The sequence below is a fragment of the Lathamus discolor genome, chromosome 2, assembly GCF_037157495.1.
Source record: "Lathamus discolor isolate bLatDis1 chromosome 2, bLatDis1.hap1, whole genome shotgun sequence".
Taxonomy (NCBI): domain Eukaryota; kingdom Metazoa; phylum Chordata; class Aves; order Psittaciformes; family Psittacidae; genus Lathamus; species Lathamus discolor.
Genome location: NC_088885.1, coordinates 53,635,948 through 53,654,842, shown reverse-complemented (window position 1 = coordinate 53,654,842; position 18,895 = coordinate 53,635,948). Strand labels below are relative to the sequence as shown.

General features: G+C 41.9%; 1 protein-coding gene across 3 annotated transcripts; it reads left to right on the top strand.

Moving 5' to 3' along the window:
- Positions 1-900: 900 nt before the first annotated feature.
- Positions 901-17,540, top strand: NUB1 (negative regulator of ubiquitin like proteins 1). Of its 3 annotated transcripts, none has more exons than XM_065666848.1 (15): positions 901-1,020; positions 4,127-4,244; positions 4,330-4,491; positions 6,457-6,515; positions 7,063-7,133; positions 7,840-8,022; positions 9,542-9,630; positions 11,022-11,128; positions 11,954-12,140; positions 13,175-13,282; positions 13,436-13,588; positions 14,528-14,674; positions 14,982-15,077; positions 15,792-15,984; positions 16,855-17,540. In XM_065666848.1, the coding sequence occupies exons 2-15, from the start codon at positions 4,128-4,130 to the stop codon at positions 17,016-17,018; spliced, it is 1,836 nt and encodes a 611-aa protein (XP_065522920.1). In that variant the 5' UTR covers positions 901-1,020; position 4,127; the 3' UTR covers positions 17,019-17,540. The 3 variants fall into 3 exon arrangements, with proteins under 3 accessions (XP_065522920.1, XP_065522921.1, XP_065522923.1); XM_065666849.1 differs by lacking the exon at positions 901-1,020 and adding an exon at positions 1,031-1,228; XM_065666851.1 differs by lacking the exon at positions 901-1,020 and adding an exon at positions 1,306-1,459.
- The last annotated feature ends 1,355 nt before the right edge of the window (positions 17,541-18,895 follow it).

Here is an 18,895-nt window from a genome sequence, read left to right as displayed (position 1 = left end):
TATCCATCCTGGAACAAATAATACTCCAATGCAATGATTTCAGTCACACATCAGAGCAGTTAGAATACAATCCCTCCACTGCTGGGACAGCTGGTCATAGGGAAGAATTAACCCCACATGAGTTAATTATTTCTGGTGTAACCCATTACAAGAACACTTACATCTTTTTATAGGCACCAAAAAGATTCCAGAAACACGCCCCAACCCTTTGAGGATCTCATACACAAATACAACATTGAGCAGCCTACATCGTACAGCCAAATGTCTGCGCAGCCTTGCACCCTACTGCTGCTCTCGGGCATTATGGGAACCAGAAGTGCTATTCCAGCATCACCTCAGCCTGAGGTGGTGTTTAGAACCAGCCTTGCACATACACCATGTATTCTTCTAGCCCAGTCTCTGGACCCAAGTTAACTTTTGGCAGTCCCACAACCAGCCAAGCACCTTCCAACCACTGCTGGAGGGGAAACACCAGGTCCCATACAAAAGCTCACCCTGCACACTGCTGCCTCAGGGAGCACAGCCAAAAAAAAAATCACACATCAATCCTTCCTGGCACCTCTCACAGCACCTCAGCCTTTTGGGAAAGCCTCCCTCAACACTTTCAGCCACAGCTTTGCCTCATAAATTGAGAGGTGCATCTGAGGAGCCTGCAGGGCACTCAGCCTCCTCCAGGCCCCAACCCCTCCTGGAAGGGAGCGCCGCTTCGGTAGCGCGTTGAGGGCCACCATCACCCAGAGGACAAACAAGCCAGGCTGGGCTGTAAGACAGCACAAAGACAGCAGCAGCACGGCACACAGAGCCACAAGCAATCGACACCGCCGCACCCCCCAGTCAGGGCAGCACCCTAAGATGGCGGGCGGGACCCGGCTTCAACCACGTGATGAGCGCCCGCCTCGCTCCGTTCCCCCGGGCCTCTCGGGCTCCCGTAGGAGCTTGCCTTTCCCCGGCAGCAACGGGCGGGTGTGACGTGCAGGCGGGGCCCGGCCCAGCTCACCCCACCCCGTGCAGGTTGCGCAGGTAAGCGCTGCGGAGCGTGAGGTGAAGTGGAAGCCCAGCTTACCCCGCTCGGGCTCGAGGGGTCGTTGCTGCCGGCTCCTTCGCTTCAGAGCGAGCGGCCCTGGCAGCCCTCGGCGAGCCCTGGCGGCCGGGAGCCGTTGCGTGAGAGCCCAAGTTCCCCTCAGAGGCTGCTCGGGCTCTGAGGCCCGGCGTCCGCCGCAGGGCGCAGGTGGGTGCCCGAGGGCCTAAGCGGTGTGCTTGGGAGCGCCCCACGTCCCTTCCTTCCCTCTCTCTTCCCGTGATGTCGGCTTGTCCTGGCAGCTTCCCGAGTGCCCGCTCCGAAGCTGGGGCTGGTTGCATCAGCTGCGCTGCCGCCGTGGTTTGGAGGCGCCTAGAAACGGTGGTGCCTTCGTGGCTGTGCTTAAAGTCCGCCGGTAACGCCGTGACTTGCGCTCTTGCGGTAAGGGATGGACTGGATGGGCGCATGGGGAGGCCTACAGCCACCACCGGATCCCGGGCTGGGGCTGGTAGTGTTTGCGGTTTCATCCTTCTGTTGACATGCTGCTTTGTGGTTATATACGTGATGCTGGCTCAGTCTCTTAGCCTCTTTTGCGGCGGAGGGATGTGCCATAGTTGTGCCAGGGAGCTTTCCTTCTTGTCTTTAGGAAAGTTTAATGCGTAGTGCTTTATTAGTAAGCCATTCAGAGAATCTGCTGCTCCTGCCATTAAAAATCTGGCTTTTGATCCTTATTTCTGTAATTGTTTTATGCCATATATAAGGTTAAGTAGCTTTAGAGGATGACACTTCGGTTACAAAAACTCCCTTTTGCATTCAGGATGGCCCTTGGGAAATACCCCTGTTTGTTTGTTCAGGTTGGTTTTGGAAAGTCCCTTTAAACTCTTATCGAAAATGAAATTGTGTCAGGAGCACTTGTGATGCTGGCTGATGGAAATGTGTCTATTTTTTGCTAAGGATTCTCATGCAATTTAGTTACAGTGAAATAGGAATTTATGTTTGTGAAAACAATTTTATTTTTTTTAATTCGAATAGAAGGTTGAAAAGAATAAGTTTGCTTGGAGACTCCAGTGTTTTCTGGTTTATAGTCCAGTAAAACATTGCAAACTTACAGTGTTTCTTAAAAGATGAATGAGCAGTTTATAAATGCCACTTGTATCTACAATTTGTTGCCTTAAGCATAGATTGCAATTTTAGACTTTTATCTGGGTGCCACAAAGCCATGGATAGCTTTTCTGTTTCTTCAGGTAATGTTGATTAGAATTACAGCTATAAAATGATTCTCTGGTGTAACCTAAAAGTGGGAGAATGATGGTTACAGGGTGTTCGTGAGAATTGCCTAGCTTGGTTTGGAAAAGGGGAAAAGTTGCACTAATAAATTCAATGCAATCTATTGAAAACTGAGCATGTTTGTTGCTTTCAGGTTTGTAAATACCATGTTTTACCTTGCCCCTAAAATAATAACCACAGTATTATCCCAGCAAGAAAAGTAGTGCATGGTTGTTGCCCAATTCGGACAGACACGGTGCAAATTACAGTAATCAAACAGGAAGGAGTGTCAAACCATCCACATGCTCAGTTAATCCTTCTCACTCCTCTTTAGAAAATACTATATTGTCTGCAGCATTCAGAAATTCTTCATAGCTTGCTAAAGCTGGGGTCAAGGTAAGGTTAACCAGTAAACTTGCCACACGTTGGATGTTTGCCTGTGGTTTTTTGCTCTCAAATAGTATTGGATCGTTTTTTTCCCAAGCAACGAAAAAAAAAAAAAACCTTGGAAAATGGATAGAAATGTTTGATTCTTCTTTGCTGTTCCCTTTTTTCCTGAGAGTTAATGAGCTAATAAACAAGAATGAGAAAAGGAAACCACTTTGAAAGAAAAGCAAAACTGATGAATCAAATTGCAGTGCGAACCTTAGCGCATATATGCTAGCACTTTAAATGCTTTTCTGTATAAATTAAAGGATGTCTTCCATAAGATTCCCAGTGTCCAAAGCACGCAGTTCTCACATGCTTTAACATGTACATAGATTTGTTTGGTTTTCTTCTGTTGAGATCACTGCACCTACCTTTCCTTGCCTTCTTTGTGCCTTCCCTATTCTTGGGGTTTTATTTCAGAGACATGCTGGTTCAGTCACAGAGGTTACTGCTTTCTCTGGGCAGGGTGAAAACAACTTGTGGTAATGAATTCAGCCTGAACTCTTACTGTGATCCAGGGAGTTGCTCTGTTGAGCTCACTGCCATCTCCTCCCCATTAATGGGTACTGATGCAGATTTACGGTGGACTTCATCTTTCATCTCATCCTCTGTCCTTTATGTTGCTTGTGCCCTGCATGCCTGTTCTAGCTTTGCAATGGGAAGGGTGCCTCTTGGCCTGTGAAAAGTGGTACCCTGCTGTTCCATCTTTGTGAAACCAGAAGTTTACAGTGTCATTTTATGATACCATTACATTTGTTTGCTTGACTAATGGTTGAGTTTGGGTATAGATCATTGTCTACTCTTAGCTCTTTGCACTACAGCTGATCTCACTTTGCTGGAGGCTGGGACTTTTATGTTATGCTCTTCTGGTGGAGCTTGTGGTTTTGAGATGTTCCCTCCTGACTCTTCTCCCAAAGAGAGCAGCAATTCATGTTCAACTGTAGAAAGCCTATTGAAGTAGGGAAGTGGGAGAAACAGGGAAACGGAGGTACAGCCAGGACACATTTTAGAGAGGAATGGTGGGGGTGGATTGAGCATCCTGTCCAGAGCAGGGCAGAAAGATTGAATTGTGGATTTTGATAAATCAGCACCTTCAGCAATTCCAGCTCACATGAGGGGTTAAGGGGTTTAATTTGTCTTGAAATGGCAGGGGGCTTCTGGATTATCCCTGTTCTGGTCTAGGTTTCGTCCCCTTTTCATTTTATTTTTTTTCCCCCGATTTTTTTATAGCAGTTTGGACTCAGGTTCCCCTCCAGCAAAATACATAGAATGCATCTTATACTCAAGGGGGTTTGTGCAGAATTCCAAAATGTCACTTAGACTTCTTGAAAAAGTACCGTATCTTTGTAGAGGAAAGCTATATAGAGATTGATTATTTTCCTTTCTTTTCTGATTGTGCTCTTGTTTTAAAAGAATGGCACAGAAGAAGTATTTAATATCAAAACTGACAAGTTGCCTGAGAGAGGACAAAATTCAGCTATGGAAACCACCTTATACAAATGAAAATAAAGAAGCTGGTAAAGAGATAAAGGTAAATATTCTCTCTGAGTTGATGTCGTATGCCTTCATGTCATACTGCTGGTACATTTCCCTGCTTTTTCTTGCTGTTTTCTTAGGAGCTTGTACAAAAATATTCATCCAAGTTGAGTATCAGTGAGAATGATACAGAGAATATGCTGGAAGAAATACGGTGTAAAGCAATTGAGCGTGGAACAGGAAATGAACATTTTAGAGTGACTGGGATTGCAAGACTTGATATCTATCTGCCTCGTAGAAAAGTAAGTGACATTGTAGAAAAATAACTTTACATTGGCCTTTGGAGATCTAGAGATGTACATAATGCAAATATTTTCACTTCAACTTTTCCAGGTATTTTTTAATGAGAGATCTGTTAGGTCTATAAAATATGGGAAGAGGGGGAATTATATAGATATGTTTCAGTTTCCCAGGTACATGGGGATATTGTGGCAAAGGAATATAATACTAGAAAATTAATAATTCTTCCCTTGAGTATTTAGTGAGAAATTATCTTTCAATTAAGAAAAGTAAATTAGATTAAGTGTCTCTCCAGTTCAGTTTCATTCCTTCTAATGTAACTGTTCGTATTGGCAGTAAAGAACAGATGTATTTTTTCTGCTGTAGAATACCTAAAGTTGAATTAGCATGTTAAGTATCACTGTATTATGACAGCTGTCAAATGACAGCTTTAAATAAATAAATAAATAGCTTTAAGTGCAATAAGCAGCTTGAACTTGGTTTCATTTTAGGCCATATATGGCTGATTCCACTGTAAAGAACTTCTCTATCTTTTAGCCATGGCATGTGGCACTATTCTTCTAGTGGTAACATTATCTTGATGTAACCATTCCAGCCCAGGCAGCTAACTAAACTTGCTTTAAAATAGGTACATCCAGCGTTTGAACTTGGAAATAGGAAGCAGGATTTGCTATTGTGATGGTACTCATCTGCTCGCTTTAAGTCAGGCTCCTAAAAGCTTCACAAAAACAGAAGTGCCTTTTTAAAGCCAGGCTTCAGCCTCTAGTTTCACACAGAAAATATGCCAGAATAAAGCTGTAAATCTAATTAAATCAGTGTATGACTAGCCATTATATCAAGTTGTGTGGCTGCATCTCCCTAGTCAGCTGAATGGTGAGGACAGGCTGGTCACTCTTTGATGGACATCCATACTGTCAAGCTGCTAGTGTCAGCTCTGATACTATCTGGTATCCTGCCAAGCAGGGTCCAGCATAGTATGAGGGCTGACATAGGCTGGGGGCTGATCTCAAGTGGCACTTTGAATAAAGATGCTGAGCTTCAAGGGTTGAGGGGATTCAACCATGTGGATGTGAAGTGTGCTATACAGGCTGATCACAGGACAGAGCAGAACCTTATCAGGTTCTTATTAATACAGGGCCTCTTACCTGGGAACATTTTCCTGTAAAAAACAGTCTCAAACAAGCACAACTGTCTCCAGTCAATTCCTAGTTTTGATCTTGTGCAGGAGCAGCATCTTCCCCAATGCCAAATGTCTTCATCCACTTTGATAATGCAGGGGTACTTAAAGGTTGTAGTCATCAGCAACAGAAGGAAAAGGGCAATGGGTGAGTTTTTTTCTGAAGATGATCCTAGATGGTAACCTATGCTTCAGAAGGTGGTTGCTTTTTTTTTTTGTTTGGTTGTTTTTTCACTGAGTACTTGCAAAAACACAACACAATCATAACTATTTTCTGTCCTGTAGTGAAAAATAATTGCCAGGGCATGTGATGGGCTAGAGGGTATTAAGTGATTGGCATGCAGTTAAAGCAAGCAAATAGTTTCATATTTCCTCTTTATAATGCTACTGGACATAGGGGAATTAATTAATTGAAAATTCAGTTTATCTAATCTGGGGCCATAGACACTACTAGGAATTAATCATAAGTTAGCCAGTTACAGTTGAGTAGCATAATTACAAAGCAGTGTTCAGATTGGAAGTACATAATTAAATTAGTCAGTTTAGATTGTTTGGTTCTGAGTTTAGATTTATCTTAATTCTGAATCTGCTGCTGTTACAATGCTTAGTTTTAGCACTATGTAACAGGTACAAGACTCCCTGCCCAGAAATTAGTAATATGTATGCCCCACTACTTGAAAAAGAAATTGTAGTTGTTGTAAAACAATTAATGAGAAACTGTCCAAAGTATCTTGATACCATGCTTTTTTCTTCCCTACTCCTTTCCCCTTACCCAATATAATTACTACAGAGCAGAAAAGTCCCTCTGGAAACTAACCTGTTCATCACAGGCAAGGAGCTCAGATCACAGTAAGTGTAATCACTCTTGGTTCTTCTCTAATATGTTGGCATACTGTCATATAGTACTAAAAAAAAGACAAACTATTTGGTTGATTTAAGCTTCTTCTTAGCGTGTATGTCTGAATAGCACAGTGTCCAGTGTCCCTCTAAGGCAGTTCTTCACATAAGAAGCTGTGGTTTAACAGATAGAAAACAGGAAGGTTGCAACTTGTGGGAAAAGATAGTTCTCTAAATCCCCAGCAGGGACCTTCGAAGGCAATAGTGATCAGTGTTCCAAATCCCTGACTGGCAGAACAGTGAGCATTAGCTTCTCTTCCTTTTGTGGTTTTAAACCTAATAAAATCCAGTTCTTTTCTGTCTGTTTACCTTTTTTCCCTTTGCAAATCCCAAGTTCTGCATACAGTGTACAAAGCTTTTTGATGATGTTATTTTACTTCTAGCAGCAGTTTTAAGCCAGTTATGAGTGTACTCTTTTTTTAATTTTTTTGCTATTCTAGGAGAAATGTAGTATAGCCTTACAAGCTTGTATTCATGGGTGAAATTATTTATTTCACAGGATAGCACAGGAACATGCATTACAAGAAAATGCTATCAAAATAATAATAAATAAGAAGCAACTTGACCTGGGTATGTATATCTAGTTGAGTATATTTTTATGATAACTTTCTAGTTACCAGATTCTCAGAAGAAAAACCTCTTGCAATTCTGTTAATTTCAGAAATTCCCAAGGAATAGCAGTTACATTTGTCAGGTTCTGCTCTACAGGAAATTCAATAACTTCTGATGATCAAAATTCTTAGATCAGTTAGAGCAGTTATAGGAATCCTGTAATAAATGTTGCAAATACATTTTTCAAGTGTTGAAACACTGAAAATGCACATTTCAGAGAAACTCCAAAGTTCCTTAAACATGTTTAACAGCACATTTAGAACCTTTTTGTAATGCATTACACATGTTCAGCTCGTCAGACATGCTGTGGGAAGTGATGACAACAGCTTTCTGTTTATTGATGGCCTAAGCATCTGACATATTTATTTCTCATAGAATATGTCAGAATTAGAGCCATGGAATTGACAATAGGAACTCAGATTTAATTCCAAGTTCTTCTGTCGTGTTGCTGTCCTGTTGTGGTGTTTGAATGTGTCAGTAATTGGCAGGGATTTTGCTTGAGTTCTTGAGTCTAGTAGTTACTGTAGTTCTTCAGTACAGTACAAGCGGCCATTAAGTTTGTTTGGTTTGGTGGTGGTGGTGTCCTCCCACAGTGACAGGACAGTGTAAAATAGTCTCTCTCCACAGAGCATTTGACTTACATGCATCATACTCTATTTTGCAGGCAGAACCCTTGAAGACCAGGGCATAACACACAATGCAAAAGTGATGGTACTTCAGCTGGAACAGAGTGATGAGGAAACTAAAAGAAAAGTTCAGGAAGAAGAACTTCAACACAAGAAAGAAAAAGAAATAAACGAGAAGATGCAAAGAACTAAGAAGGGTTTGGAAATTCTAGCAGAGAGAGGTAAGGAGGCTTGCTGGGTTTTTTTTTTTGTGGAGGGGAGAGGGTGTTCATTAATTCTTACACATAAAAAGTTACTTTTTCAGTAGACTTTCAACATAGAAGAAAGCCTGTGCTGTGGCTGGATTTCAGTTTATACTTTTCCAGGTTTCTGCCTACTTGAAAACTGATTTTAAGTTGGCTAAAACTTCTTTCTACTGTAACCCTTCTTAAACAACTAGAATGCCAGAAGACATTTTGCACTTCAAGAAGCATGTGACTTAATTATTATTTAATTTGCACTTATCAGTCGAGGAACTGGTCAACTCATGAGAACAGGCTTTTAATTTATTGTAGACATAAGCAAAGTGGAATAATGTATTGTAAGTCATTAAACACTTTCTTGTAGTCTTCCTTGGATACGGCTGTGTGTAACCATGGTTTCACTGTGCAGAACAGCTCACTTGTCATTCTCATATGTAATGTGACTGTTACTGTTGTGTTTGTTGATTGCTGGCAACTGTGGATTAAGTTAAAGGGATATAGTCAATTTAACAGTAATAATTTTTCAGAATGAGGTTGTTTGTGAATTGCATTGCTGGGTGGTGAGTTTAAATCACTTCTCTATTGTTTAAAAAAAATCCCCTAAACAAGGCACTGTGAAACTGGGTATGCAATGAATTCCTGCCAATTGCAAAAATACCTGAACAAAGCTTCTTTTAATGGTCAGTGACAGCCTTTTTCTTACTATGACGTCTGATTTTGAATAAATGAAAGAAGTTATTTCTTTTATGGATTTCAGGGGTGATTTAGACCCCAGAATTCTTCTATGGGGCCTTTTCAAGTTATTTACCACTTATGGTCAGTTATTGCCAGAGTTCAGAGTGAAGCCCATAATGAGCTCACAGGCTGAAGTTTCTGTGTGAAGTATAGGAGTTTAACAATCCTGTTGTTTCATCTGAGAAAAAATTGAAGGACAGAAGCTTTTAATTTCAGCAAACTCCTGCTTAACTGTCTTTTGTGTACAAGAAAAAGCATCTTTTCATTGTAAATCAGGTGGAAGTAAAAACAGAATTGATACTTTGGTTATAAGCATTAAAGCTGGAAAGGAAGATACAGAGCTGTTTGCCTTTTATCCCCCCATCCCCTGTTTTACGGACAGTGCTCAGTTGTGGGTTTGTATTTTTTAATACTCTGTACTTCATTTGATAAATCATTTCAAGTGTTCTAGCATGTGAAATGTCAGTTGTTTTGTCTTCTGCAAAGAATTCCTTACAACTGCTCTAACTTTTAATGTTGTGTCTAAATTTCTGGATGCACAGGGCCTTTTCCTTAGTGACCTTGCTAAAAGTTCCTCATGCTTGTCTGAGCAGGGCTACTGTTGGTAGATGTGTCCAAAAAGCTACACGAGCCTTTATATGTAATTCAGCTTTTTGTTGTAGGTTGTTTGCTTTTTTTGTGTAACTGTGCTTATTGACATAATCTTATGACAGCAGAGTTGCTTTGGTACTTAAAATTTAAACCCTTTTTTCTTATCTTTCAGAGGAATACTTAGATCCAGATTCTGTTCCATACCTAGATATAGCTAATCAAACTGGAAGGTCAATCGAGATTCCTCATCAAGCTAAGAAAGTAGGTAAAAGGATCTTGGAAAACTACTAAGATGGCTTTTTAAAGCTTGATTTGGGAAGCATTTCAAATACGGGATTGAAGTACTGTCAGACTTGGGGGATGTAACCCTGCCTCCACTGGATGCTCACTCCTTGAAATAACTTTGCAATAACATTAAACTCTACAATTAGGAATACTTCAGTCATCTGGAGACAGACCTCTGATTGCTGACCTAATCACAGGTCTGATCTTGCACTGACCCCTGTGTGGACCAGATCTTCTTTTTAAGTCTTAACATGGGCTTTAACTTTGTTACATCCTAGCGCTTGTTTTAAATTTAGGGTGCCTAGGGTGACATGAAAAGAACTTGTTTGTTAGGCCTTAGTTTCAATTGGATACTTAACAAGTCTCTCAAAATCAGATTCTCTTAAAATAGCTTTGAGATCTTTTGCACTTAAGCTTAAATTTGTCCACCATTCAAGAAAGTTGCACATTCTCAACTGAAAATATCTTTGGGTGCATTGAATTACAGTAGGAGTGACCTGCTTGATGTTCTGCTGAAGCAGAAGAATAGTGATAGATGCTATCTTTAAGTTTGTGGAATTTTCTAAAGATAAATACAGATCTTTATAAATACTTGGAATTATATGCAGTAACAAAAAAAAAACCCAACCTTGGGGAAAAATGAGCAAGCCCCAGCATGTGCTGACTGCTGGTCTAGCCTCTTCTGAAACAGAGCATGTTTTCTGCATCACCTGGAATTTCTGGATGGTTGGATTAACAACAGTCCAGTCTCACAATGCCTGCTGTTCTGATGATGTGCTGAAAGTAGTAATTCACCTGAAGAGTTAAAGCATCAAATGTTGAAGTGCACAAGATTTCATCAGTATTGAACATGGGTGAGAGGAAATATTGCAGGTTGTCTCTATCCAGAGGTATTGTTTACATTTCCACTTGTCATGCTGCAGGAACTACAGTGTTTTCCTGCCACATTCAGAATTTCATTTTAAGTTCTGAGGTTTTGCAGGAGGTGAATCATTAGGTTTTACCAGATAGTTGTAATAAGCAAAGCAAAACAAATTTGGTGCTGTCAGGAAGTGTAGCACCTAGAAAAAAACTTAGCTTTTTATCACTCACCATTGAAAATCTATCGAGGGTTGAATTCTTAAAACAAATTTGGTGCAATGTTTCATGTCTTGGTAACATTAACTGCTTTTAATTAGACAATATCTGACATTAGTAGATGGGAGAAAAGTATGCAGCACTGTGAACTAGTGCTGCTCTTACAGAACTGTTGCAATAGTATTTTTCTAGGAAGAGCAAGGACTCCAATGGATTACCTAGATAACTACTTCAGTTACATAACTGAGTTGGGGAGGTGCAAAAAATTAAGTCTCAATCTGTTTTTCTAGGCGCTTGTGCTGGCAATGGGTTATCATGAGAAGGGCAGAGCATTAATGAAGAAGAAAGAATATGAAATAGCACTGCCGTATTTGTTGGATGCTGATAAACACTTCTGGTAAGAACATTTTTGAGTCCTTGTGTCTCTTTCCTTTACTGACAGTCAAATCCAGGAACAGCATGAGCACTACCTGTGCATGTAAATCAGGGCCTATTTTTCCGTAGGACTGCTTCACACCCCACCTGCAGATGGGAAGCAGCAAAGTCTGACTCGCAGCTGAAAGAGAGAGTGCCACCGGGCAATTTAATCTTTCATGTCAGCATAAACAGGAACTCTCAGTATTCATGTACTAGGCTATAAATTGCATTTGCTCAAGAGACAGTTACAAATACTTGTTTGCAATTGCTCCTGTGAAGTAATAATTCTGTGTAAAAGGTGGAGCAGATAGCTGAGGTTACTAAACATACCAAGATTTTTGTGAGTAAACTAGTTTCCTGTCAGGAGTCAGAGCCCTATATTTTGCTTTTGAGATCCCAAAAGTAATACTGGCCCCATCTGTTTCCCATTTGTGTATGTATGTACAAGGAGCATGTATGTATGTACAACCCAGCATGTTCACTTGCACTAAGGAGGACAGTTTCTCTATCCTCTCAGAGATTACACAGGGTTTAATTCTGTTCTGCTTTTAAGGAGATGCTGTCTAAAATAGTAGTCACAACTGATTTTGTTACTGTAATTCTTTTCAGATGTAGTTTTATCATTAGTGTCCTGCATATTTGTGAATGGGATAGATCAGTGCTTTGTTAAAATTCCAGTGACATCAGTTTGCTACCTCCGATATGAAGTGTGTGCTTTCTCAAACATGAGTGTGCATGTTGTTTCATTAGTGTTAAAAAGTGTGTGTGTGGAGAAAAATAAACAAAGTTATTGTTTATGTTCCAGTGAGTGTAGCACAGAACTGCTGAATACCGTTGATAACTATGCAGTACTGCAGCTGGATATAGTGTGGTGCTACTTCCGCCTGGAGCACCTGGACTGCCTGGATGACGCAGAGAAAAAGCTGTCCACGGCACATAGATGCTTTCAGAGGTGCTACGGGGAGAACCATGAGAGACTTATTGATATCAAAGTATGCTGTTTGGTTTTTAATTACAGTGGCTTTTTTGTTTTCTACACATACTCAGTTTACTGTTCAGGTACTGACTTTTAGAAGTTTAAAGTTTTCTCCTGTCTCATTAGCCTGGAATATAGTTGTGTATTTGTCAGCGTAGTGGAAGCACTGGACCTGACAGAAAAGTTATGGCAAACATGTGTTTTACCTAGAATCATAGAACAGTTTAGATGATATTTAAGGGCTGTTCCAACCTAAACTGTTCTATGATTCTAGGTAAAACGAACAGCCCTTAAATATCATCTAGTTCCAGCCCCCCTGCCGTAAACACCTTCCACGAGACCAGTTTGCTCAAAGCCCCATCCAACATGGCCTTGAACACTGTCAGGGATGGGGCAGCCACTGTTCCTTGGGCAACCTATTCCACACTGTCAGTGCCCTCACAGTAAATATTTTCTCCCTAATATCTAATCTAAATCTCACCTTTTTTTAGTTTAAAGCCATTTCCCCCCATCCTATCCCTACACACCCTTGTCAACAGATTTCCTGTAGGCCCCTTAAAGCACTGGAAGGTGCTCTATGATTTCCCTAAAGCCTTGTCTTCAGGCTGAACAGCCCCAGCTCTCTCAGACTGCAGAGCAGAGGTGCTCCAGCCCTCAGAGCATCTTTGTGGCCTTCTCTGGCTCACTCCAGGAGCTCCACATCCTTCTTCCACTAGAGGCCCCAGAACTCAGTACAGTACTGCAGTGGTGGGGGTGTCTCACCTGAGCGCAGTAGAAGTGGAGAATCTCCTCCATCAACTTGCTGGTCACACTCCTTTTGATACAGCCTGGGACACGGGTGGCTTTCTGGGCTGCAAGGACACACTGCTTAGTAAAACATGTAAACATACACAGACACCATCAGTGGTTTAGATGTGATACTTTATCTGCAGAGTGTCCCATATTAGTGACTGTGTCTTTAAATGTGTAAAGTGTTCTGCTGATAATGAATTGATATTCTAACGTATGCTTCTACCAACGTGCCTACGCTTTGTTTAAATAATTCTTTAGGGAAGCTATGGTCGTGAGAAGGTTTTATTTCTGCGGCTTTATCTCCTTCAAGGGATAGGACACTATCACAGTGGCAGAGAAAAAGAGGCTGCCGAGTATATTCAGAAGGTGAGAGACCATTAGGTAAAACCTTTTGAGTCCTTCACCCTAGCTCCCATGTTTGGGCTTTGTTGTTTGCTTACTCAGAAAAATGGGGAGACTTCTTTTGTTTCTACATTAGCAACAGTGTAAGTAGTATCATTTTGTTCTTTCTGTACATAGGCATCTTCCTTATATGAAGAGCTGTCTGTAGATCCTGATAAAGTTGACTGCCTGTCACTCTTGGGATTCTCCGAACAGGAAGCTCGCCTTGCTCTGCGAGCATGCCATGGGAATGTGGAGCATGCTGCCAATCTTATCACCAACAGGAGAGAGGTATGGTGCAGTGAAAGTATTAAATCAAGGATTGTGTTAGTTTGGGTATCCCTAAGATCATGTTTTGCATGACTAGTGCAACATGGTGCTAAATTACAGACTTTGATTATCCTGCTTTGGCACTATTAGTGAAACTGACAGCTTGACATCTGTTGCCACAAGTTTGAAACCAAAACTTTATACAACAAGGGAAGCTCTGTCCCAAAACAGATGGCATGAGGGAGCCAAACGCCAGTGGTTATACCAGCAAGGCACATAGGAAGTCTTTGCACCAGTGTTTGCTACTCAGCAGTGCTCCATGTGGAAATAAAAACACCATGATCAAGTTGTCATTCCTGGGCTTGGCTGATCTGAAAGACAAGAGGCTGTACAATAAAATGCTTTGAGCATAATCAAGTGATGCAGTATTATGGCTTTGGCCTTGGAGATCCAAGAGGGGAGAAGGATTTTTTGTGCTCAAGTGAGGTGAAGACAGTGTTGTCCACATCTGAAGTGCCTCAGTTTAGGTTTGGTAAACTGACATGGTACTTCTGCATGTCAGTGAAATATGGATGGAAAAGTCAAATGCCCTAGAGAAGGGCTGAGCAGAACTCCTTGGCTACATCCCTGGTTCTTACTCTGTGTCCTGTCCTTGGCAAATCTTGTCCACAGCCCCATCTGCCAGAAGGGTTTATCACTTACCACACAGGGCCTATAATAACTGACAGTGTAAGATCTGGTCCACAGATACTGCAGAGCAGAAGTACAGCAACAGTGCTAGCTCATGGAAATGGCCTTCTGTTTAGTCTGTCTGGCTGCACAGGCTGTATTTAAAAAAATTAAAATCCCTTTTCCTCAAGAAATGCAAACTTGAAGTAAAGCCAAGAAACCCCACATGCACAGGGAAGGACTGAAGCATTCTCATGCATGGTGAGCTCTGTAATGTCTGTATTACTGCAGGAAAAGGCACAGATACGGAGGGAGGAGAGAGCTAAAAGAAGGAAGCGACTGGAAGACATCAATACCTTGAAAAGTATGGGCTATTCAGAGAGAGCTGCTCAAGTAGCTCTTCATAATACACAAGGAAACCTGGACCAAGCCTTTAAGGTAAGTGATTTTCAGGAGTAGTACTTCTGTACAAAACCAAACAAAAAACCACAACAAAACACAAAACCCAAAGCCCTTGTTCGCTTTCTTTATTTATTGTTTAGCAGGTTACTGTTTGCTGTAGTCTTTACCTAGTAGTTCATAGCTGCCTTTTCTGAACTGTAATGACTGGACTTCCACTTCCTGGCCCAATGAATCACTTAAGTTGGCTGAAGTTTGCTTCTATCAACTATTACATACATCTGTCTGTGCTGAGAACTACTACATCTCTGTTGCTGTATTCTAATCCCTCTCTGTTTTATTGTAGTTTATTCTTGACAATCCCGAGTTATTGCTGGAAGATGATGATGATGATCCTGTGGCCATGGACCAGTTTCAGGTTTCCCAGGAAAGTATTGATCAAGTAAGTTAGACTGCTTGCATTCTTGGTTGTTTCTGAATTACACCTTCAGAATCACTGGATCTTCTGTCAGCAAAGCTGTACAAATCTTTAACCCATGTCACTCAGGCTGTCACACTGCCATGTCTGGTATCCACTCTTCATGGGGAAGTCACATTTAGGCTAAAATGTCATTTGGGTGTGCTTCCAGCCCATTGAACCAGCCTGCCACACAGAGATCCAGGGGGAATTAAGCATATTCTAGTGCTCCAGCCCCAAAAAGAAGTCTTTAAACATTGCAGTGTGCAAAAGGAAGGAGTTGGAATGTGTCTCTCATCACAGGATGTCTGAAACGCTCTACTGTAGTAGTGTGGCAATGCAATTAATGTCAGGCAAGAAAACTCTATTGTCTAGAAGACGTAAATAGCACATACACCCTCCTGATATGCTGGGGTGCTTTGAAGTTTCCTGTTGAAAAACAGAAAAAGAATTGGTCTGATATTAAGCAACAGGCTCTTGATTCTGCTCAACAGCCCAATTCTTTAATAGGTCACTGCCCTGTCGTTAACTGTTCCAGTAAACCAGAGTCAGTGTCCTGGAATTCCTGGCATGCGGCGCTCTTCTCTGTGCAAGAGGAATGACTGTCGGATGTAGAGTCAGATTCCTATCAGATTGGTGCTGGATAAGCTTGGATTTCTCCAGATTTCATATTTTAATTTCTTTCCCCCTCTCCTGCAGCTGATGTACATGGGTTTCAGCCGTGAGTCAGCAGAGCAAGCTTTAAAGGTCTTCAAAGGCAATGTCCACTTAGCTTCCCAAACCCTTGCTCATTATGGGGGACTTCTTCCTGCTTCACTGCAGCTCTCTCCAGGAGGGTCCAGTCCATCGGAAGAGTCAACCTCTTCAAAAGACTCGTCTACAGAGTCTGCAGGTAGGAATGTTGCAAAGATCAGTCAGAGAAAGGGAAAGGCTGTTCTGGCTCTTGTATGAAACAATTAAGAGACTTCTGCTTTAGTACTGGTAGAGGGCCCAGACTACTTTTGGCAGTAACAGTTACATGCAAGGCCTCCATTACCCCAGATAAACTACAGCCCCTGCAGTTAGTGACAGCTGTGTACAGGACCATAAGGGTTGGCTGTAGGCAGCGTGTAAAATGGATGCAGCCCAGGAGAAGGGCTCCTGAGCGGGCTGTGGCTTCGGCACATGAGGCTGGAGGCCTCTGGTATCTGCATCTTTACTTCCCCCGTGAGGAACATGTGGCCTTTCCAGCCCACAGACAATTCCAGCTTCTCATATGTAACTGTACTCCCTCTCACCAGATCATTTAAAAACCAACAGGCCTCTTTCTGCCTGTAGTTTTCAGAGACCAAGTACTAAGTTGCTGGAGCATGTTCCCTGGACCTGCCACTGGTAATGAGGATACTTTGGCTTGCTAATATCTGGGTTCTGACTGCTAGGAAGCTTATTGCAAACTTGTACTATGCAGTCAGCTGATTTTACTTCCTCCTCATGTCCCTGATGTGATAGAACCGTAACTGATACTTGCCATTTGGCAAAGAAGAAACTCGCATGTATTTTCCTGTTATTTGTTGTAGCTGTGGCGATCCCTGTTGTACAACTAAAGGCTCTCCTACAGCTTTAAGCAATAGGGAAAAAACTGGCTGTCCTGCAATATCCTTTGCAAAGCACTTTTAAATAAGAGGTAGTTTTACAGTAGGACTCAGAGCAGTCATGCTGGGGGAAGAGGGAAGTACCAGTTTCGTTCAGAGGTGAATTCACTGCTGCTGCTTCTTATTGGAAGGTTCTTCTGGTTCACCAACAGATGAAGATATGGAGAATGATGCAGTCAATGAAATCCTAGAGGATATTCCTGAACACGAAGAGGATTATCTGGATTTAACACTGGAGGAAGAGAAACAGATCATCCATGAATACTTATCCTATATACAAGTACCACAGCAATAAATCCCTTTATATCTACTTCAGTTATATGTATTTACCTTGACAAATTGAGTTGGGATTATAAATGCACCTTCAGCTTATCTCTTACTAAATGCCTTGAATTCAGTTGAACTATAGGAGGAACACTTAACTCTTGCTTAATTTATAAATCCACTTAAAAGCCTACATTTGTGATACATTGTAATTTATTGTCATAGCAGAAAAATAGAAACATTTATTTTCAGAAGAAAATTTAATAGAACTAAACTATATTTTTACCGTGAAATGTTAATTCACTTAGTATTCAAGAAGCATTTCTGTACCACTTTACAATACCAGCTTTAAAAAAACAGAAGTGAGTTTGTAAACCAGAAACCCAGCTCATGAGATTATAGAGGTATGACCTTTCCAACCGTTCTCCTTTTCTTCTGTAAGATTTCCAAGAGACATGTACTTATCTGTTGTGCATGGATTTATACTGTCTGCTTGTCACTTCCTGCAGGTGTTACACAGGCAATAAAGGTAACTCTGTGCTGCTGGCTTTTAGTAAGGGTCTTCTATGCTTTGGTTTAAAAAACCAATAGGAACTACGGAGCACGCACAGGCGCTCTACCCTGAGCCCTGTGCAGTGACACTTCCTTACCTAACTAAACCAGCTGTCCCTAACTAACCATCTGTTGAACAAAGCTTGGGTCAGGCACTGTCTCAGTAGTTGTATCCAGCTTCAGCACGCTGGAGAAGGAGTTGAGGTTTTCTGTTTGTGTGTTAGAACACCCTGTTTCCTGCTGTGTAAGCTCTCTTCTACTGCTGGGAACCGAAGCTCCTCTGCTTGCCAGCTCTGCTGAAGTGTGGTTTATTAGCTTTCCATAGCTTCGTTCTCGCGGTAGAGGGAGCTCAGGCCCCATCTGCTCCAGCTGCTGGGTACCGGAGCTGATCCCGCTTAGAGCGGGTCCTAAAAGCAGCTCCTGGGACATGAACCTTCTTTATCTGCTGACACTCGACTCTTACCCAGTATTTATCAGTGGGAAGTGAGGGCTTGGGCTGGTGACAGGGCAGACGTGATGCTGGAGGAAGCAGAGCTGGGGGCTGTGGAGTGACTGCCCACACCCAGTGGATGGACTTCAGTAGTTGATAGTGTTGTTTCTGGCTACCTTAGCCACTTCTCTATTAAGATGAGTGCTATAACAGTTGAGTAGCTTTGTATCTCCTCCCAGAAGGTTGAAGCATTTTTAAAGGCAGTAATACAAGCTTCAGAGAAACAAGCAGCCCTTGCAGCCATTATATCCCACTTCTCTACAGGTGAGTGCTGAGGAACAACTGGACAAAATGGTGCATAGAATTTAAAATTGAAGACATACAATGTGACTGATGTAGTGTTAGCAAGAAGCAGGTGGGGAAGCACAAATTTATTCCTTCCTTTAGGTGGGGAGGATCCCAAGCCTACCGGCATTACCTTGGCTAGCCCTGAGGCACTCACTGGCAGCAGTGCTGGGCTGTACAGGCGGAATTTCTCCTCTTTGAAGTGGCTTGCAGAGCAGACTGGTGGTGACAACTTCGGAAGTGAAGGTTTGTCCTTGGGGAATTTAAAATTAGCATTGTAACACGCAGTGCTTGTCAGAGAAGCCATTCCTCCCTCATGGAATTTGCCGGTGCTGCTGCAATTCTCAGTGGCATTGGCTAAAAGTTTTAAAGTTAATTTTGACCATGTAGTTGAAGGCACTGTGATATGTTTAGCAACAGCCAGAAGTGGTAATGACTCATTAATTCCATTCTTTGAAATCTATGTCTATGAAATCCATTTCCTAATTCCATGTGCAGCTGCTGTAGGGCCAGATAAGCTCTTGTGTCTAACATCCCTGCATGCAAAGATCTAAACAGAAAGATGATCTGTGCAATTCTGT